The sequence below is a fragment of the Populus euphratica genome, unplaced genomic scaffold (assembly GCF_000495115.2).
Source record: "Populus euphratica unplaced genomic scaffold, PopEup_1.0 scaffold1320.1, whole genome shotgun sequence".
Classification (NCBI taxonomy): Eukaryota; Viridiplantae; Streptophyta; class Magnoliopsida; order Malpighiales; family Salicaceae; genus Populus; species Populus euphratica.
The window spans coordinates 2,865-6,532 of NW_011501176.1; the positions used below are offsets into that span (position 1 = coordinate 2,865).

Genomic DNA, 3,668 nt, shown 5'->3' on the forward strand with positions numbered 1-3,668 from the left:
CTTCAACAGTTCTACTTGAGACCATGTTTCGGAACTCTGGTAGATGCATCTTGTAAATTCGAATTCGACCCGACACCAGGCCGTAGCATGTAACGGCGGAGAACATTCAGAAGATTGAACTTGACTGCTCGTTATTACAGGCGCATAACGCAAACCTCGTTCTCTGAGAAGACGGAAAAATGATCCATTTGCGAATTCGCAGCAGTTCATAACCTTTACTAAATTCCCCTCTCGCGCAGGATTTGTAGCGAGTAGGAGCGGACATGATGATGATGATGATGATCAGAGCTAGCTGTTTGGTTGGTAAAAAAGACAGTAATGAAATTGTTTAATTCTACTATGGTTAGCCTAAAAATTTCAATTCTGTTTGGAATTGCGTCTTCAAAGCCATGGTTTGGCACCAAATCTTAGCTTTGAAGAGTACTGATTTCTTAAAACCATGGTTTCTTAAACATCTACTTAACCTTATTTTTTCCAACTCAACTAAGCACAACACTTAGATTGGTAACGAACAAAAGCTTTAACAATGCTAGAAACTAAGTACAGCCAGAGCAAAAGCTAACTTATCACACATTGATCATAATTCTAGATGGCAATACTGTCGGTGCAACTAGGACCTGTCAAGTTCAAGACTGCCTACCATCTTTATTATTACATATACTGGAAGAAGTGCACTTCTTAGAACAACATGAAGTCATCCTTGATTTCAGGTAACGCTCTGTTGTTTAACAAAATGCACTACCCTATCTTTTTTACAAAGAAAACTAATAGAAGTCATCCAGAAACAAGTTCTCGACAGATCCGAAGCTTTCCAGATTCCCAATCCTTGAGAAATTAGTCATTGATCCACCCAAAAAATCAAGGGGTGAGTCATTTGAGAAGGCAGTGGTGTCATAGATAAACGACAAGCCTGCGTTGTCAACCACAGGATAGTTCACATAAAAGGAGCTGAGTTTGCTGACTTCATAATCGTGAGCAACAAAGTCATTGACAGCATTTCTAGCTATATCAGTATATACATTTTGGTCCGAGGCCTTCTTAGCTTGGATGATCTGAGAAAACATCAAGAACATGTAGCTATTAGCATTCAAGAATAGCTAAAATGCTTTCTAATCGTAATGTGACCATCAATCTAAAGGTTTAGAATAGCAGCATACATAGTTCTGACTTTGATTATCTTGGTATACCATAATGAAGTCTCCTAACTCTAATCCATGAGCGCTAACGAAGTCCCCTGCGAGAATTTGATACAAGATTGGTGATTTATCGCTCTATGGAAAAACAAATTGAAAGGGGAAGTTTACAAGGCAATCGAGGTTGTACCAGTGTTTTCAAGCACATACATTCGACTATTGTTATTAGGCCAGTACCTGCTTACAAAAAGTAAAGTTAAATTCACGAGTCCAGCAAGTATGTTTTGATCAAGTTCTTGTTTGAAGCTCTACACAACTTCCATGTTCAAATGACTATATATATATATATATATAAATGTACGATGTCAATCTGTCATTTAAAGGGAATGGGAACTTGTACCTGTACTTGAAGCTCCAAGCATGTAGACCATCTAAGTCATCCATCCTGATAAAAATCCCCTCCTTAGACTCAAGAGCAGGGAGGTGTGCCTCGGCTGCTTTCTGAAATATCGGGCCATCGGAATAAAAAAAAGGTTCCACCAGGAAAGAAAGTCACAGATTAAATTGTTGCACAATGGAGATATATTGATAATGAAAAGACAAAGTCCAAAATATATGAATCTTGACGAAAAGGAAATTCAGAATACAGTATTAATTAGACCTTTGGGAGTATCATTCTCCTCAGAGAGCTTACATCACTGTTCTTAAGTTCCTTTTGGAAAAGGAATCTCAGTCTCCTTGGATCAATGGCCTATGGCATAAGATCATTTGGAATCGTCAATAATTTAAGAAAATTCATCACATCATCAGTCTAAATTGTAACTGAGAAATACAAAGTAAACAACAAGGTTGATTTGTCCAACATGTGAGTAGCTCAAACCAAAGCAAGATTAATATATAGGAAATACATGTGGCAATGCTTCACCATGCATGTGTCTCGGTGTCTTGCAATTGACAAAATTGCAAAACATCAAACACTTTATGCATTTGGTTCTACCACATTCAAAAATAAATGACAAGCAAATTCAAACTGGAAGTTAGGGAAAACGAATCTCGACTGAATTACTCCGCCAACGACCGGTAGATAATAAGGATTACAAACTAATGGTAGAAGAACAGTTAGCTTGCAAGATATTTTACCTTATGAGACCATGAATGTTAATTTACATGCTGCCGGAATAAATGAAACAGCTCAGTAACCTATCAGTTCTATAAATTAAGAGTTCTGACAACACCGGCCGCCGCAAAATTCCCCAAAATCATGGCACTTGTTTTGCTCATGCAGTAGACACATGAAGCAGCTCTATGGAGTCATATACATATCAGTCACTTTATTTCAATTTTCCACACCATCCCATGATTTTGAGAAGGCAAATAATTGGAATGCATAAAACATCAATCGATCACTTACAGATCTTGGTTTCCCTTTCAACCAAGAAAATCAAACTAGTTTTATTTCCTATAATAATTCTTCAATTCTAATTTTATTTTCTTAATGGGAAGTTCTATTTATATTAAAGAGAAAACTCGTGTCTAGCGTATGATTAGCCTCAAGATTCTCAAACCCTATCACATATCAAATCCGTTCAGTTGTTGTTGAAAAAAGCACGTCTTGGGGGCAAAAACATCATAGCTAGTTCACAGTCAAACAAAATGGGATAGCAATTTCCAACAAAAATTAAAGTTTAATCGAATATGGATGAAAGAACAGAAACGAACCACTTAGCGTAAGCTTACCTTGAGCAACACAACATCAAGCTGTCCAAATAGGTCAAAAGTTGTAGGAAATCCAACACAATTTATGATAATGGCATATGACAGTTAAGTTGATTCAATATATATTAAAACTATATATAAAAAGGAAAAGCTTCTCACACGTGCGGGGAGGTAAGAAGGGTCCTGAAGAGAGAAGGTGGGCACGTCCAAGTTAGTGGTGTTAGAGCAGGAAGCATTAGCAGAAAAGGAGAGAAGGTGATTGATAGTAGAAGATGATCTCCTCTGTCTGGGCATCCTTTTCTTCCTTTTAATCTCAAAACCCACCATAGAACCAGCAAGGTGATCAGGGTTCGACCCTTCAATAACAAGATCCGAGCCCCCTTCAATATTGGGAGTCTGCTTATTGTCCCCCTCCTCAGTGACACCTTCTCCACCTGCCATCCAAGCACAGGCCTCGGGTTTCTCATGAACCAACCCTTGGTGCATCATCATTAGCTAACAGGTTTTTTTTTTTCTTTCTAATTTCTATTTCTTTTTAATAAAAAGATAAAAAGGAAAAGAGTGCTAGTAGCCAGTGAATAGTGAGGGTGTGCTTTAGCTAGATTTCAGTGAGAGAGATTGTGACTGCCTCTCTCACTGTGTAGCTGCGCAGATCGAAACTACCGGTGATCGACGCTCGGCAGTCACGAAATGGGGGGTTTTCTTGACTTTCTTGTATGCCGTGAGTGTTTAAATTAAGAGATCATCAAGAAAAAGTAGAGCTGGGTCTTTTCTATTTTTAGCAGTAAGGGTTTTTGTATTGATTTCACTGCCTGGTTT

The 3,668-nt window shown here is 38.1% G+C and overlaps 1 protein-coding gene across 1 annotated transcript; it reads right to left on the bottom strand.

The window, feature by feature from the left end:
- Positions 1 to 764: 764 nt before the first annotated feature.
- Positions 765 to 3,338, bottom strand: LOC105117382 (B3 domain-containing transcription factor FUS3-like). Its single transcript, XM_011015034.1, has 6 exons — positions 3,009 to 3,338; positions 1,795 to 1,884; positions 1,534 to 1,634; positions 1,324 to 1,370; positions 1,158 to 1,234; positions 765 to 1,052 (listed from the first exon to the last, which is right to left on the bottom strand). The coding sequence occupies exons 1-6, from the start codon at positions 3,336 to 3,338 to the stop codon at positions 765 to 767; spliced, it is 933 nt and encodes a 310-aa protein (XP_011013336.1).
- Between the last annotated feature and the right edge of the window lie 330 nt (positions 3,339 to 3,668).

What these genes read in the sequence shown, in the direction of transcription:
- LOC105117382 (XM_011015034.1), bottom strand. Translation starts at nt 3,338, where the DNA reads ATGATGCACCAAGGGTTGGTTCATGAGAAACCCGAGGCCTGTGCTTGG. An exon ending in CTTCTTACCTCCCCGCACGT is followed by an intron (nt 1,885 to 3,008) that starts GTGAGAAGCTTT and finishes CTTATGCCATAG; the next exon opens with GCCATTGATCCAAGGAGACT. An exon ending in GTATGTGCTTGAAAACACTG is followed by an intron (nt 1,235 to 1,323) that starts GTACAACCTCGA and finishes AAATTCTCGCAG; the next exon opens with GGGACTTCGTTAGCGCTCAT.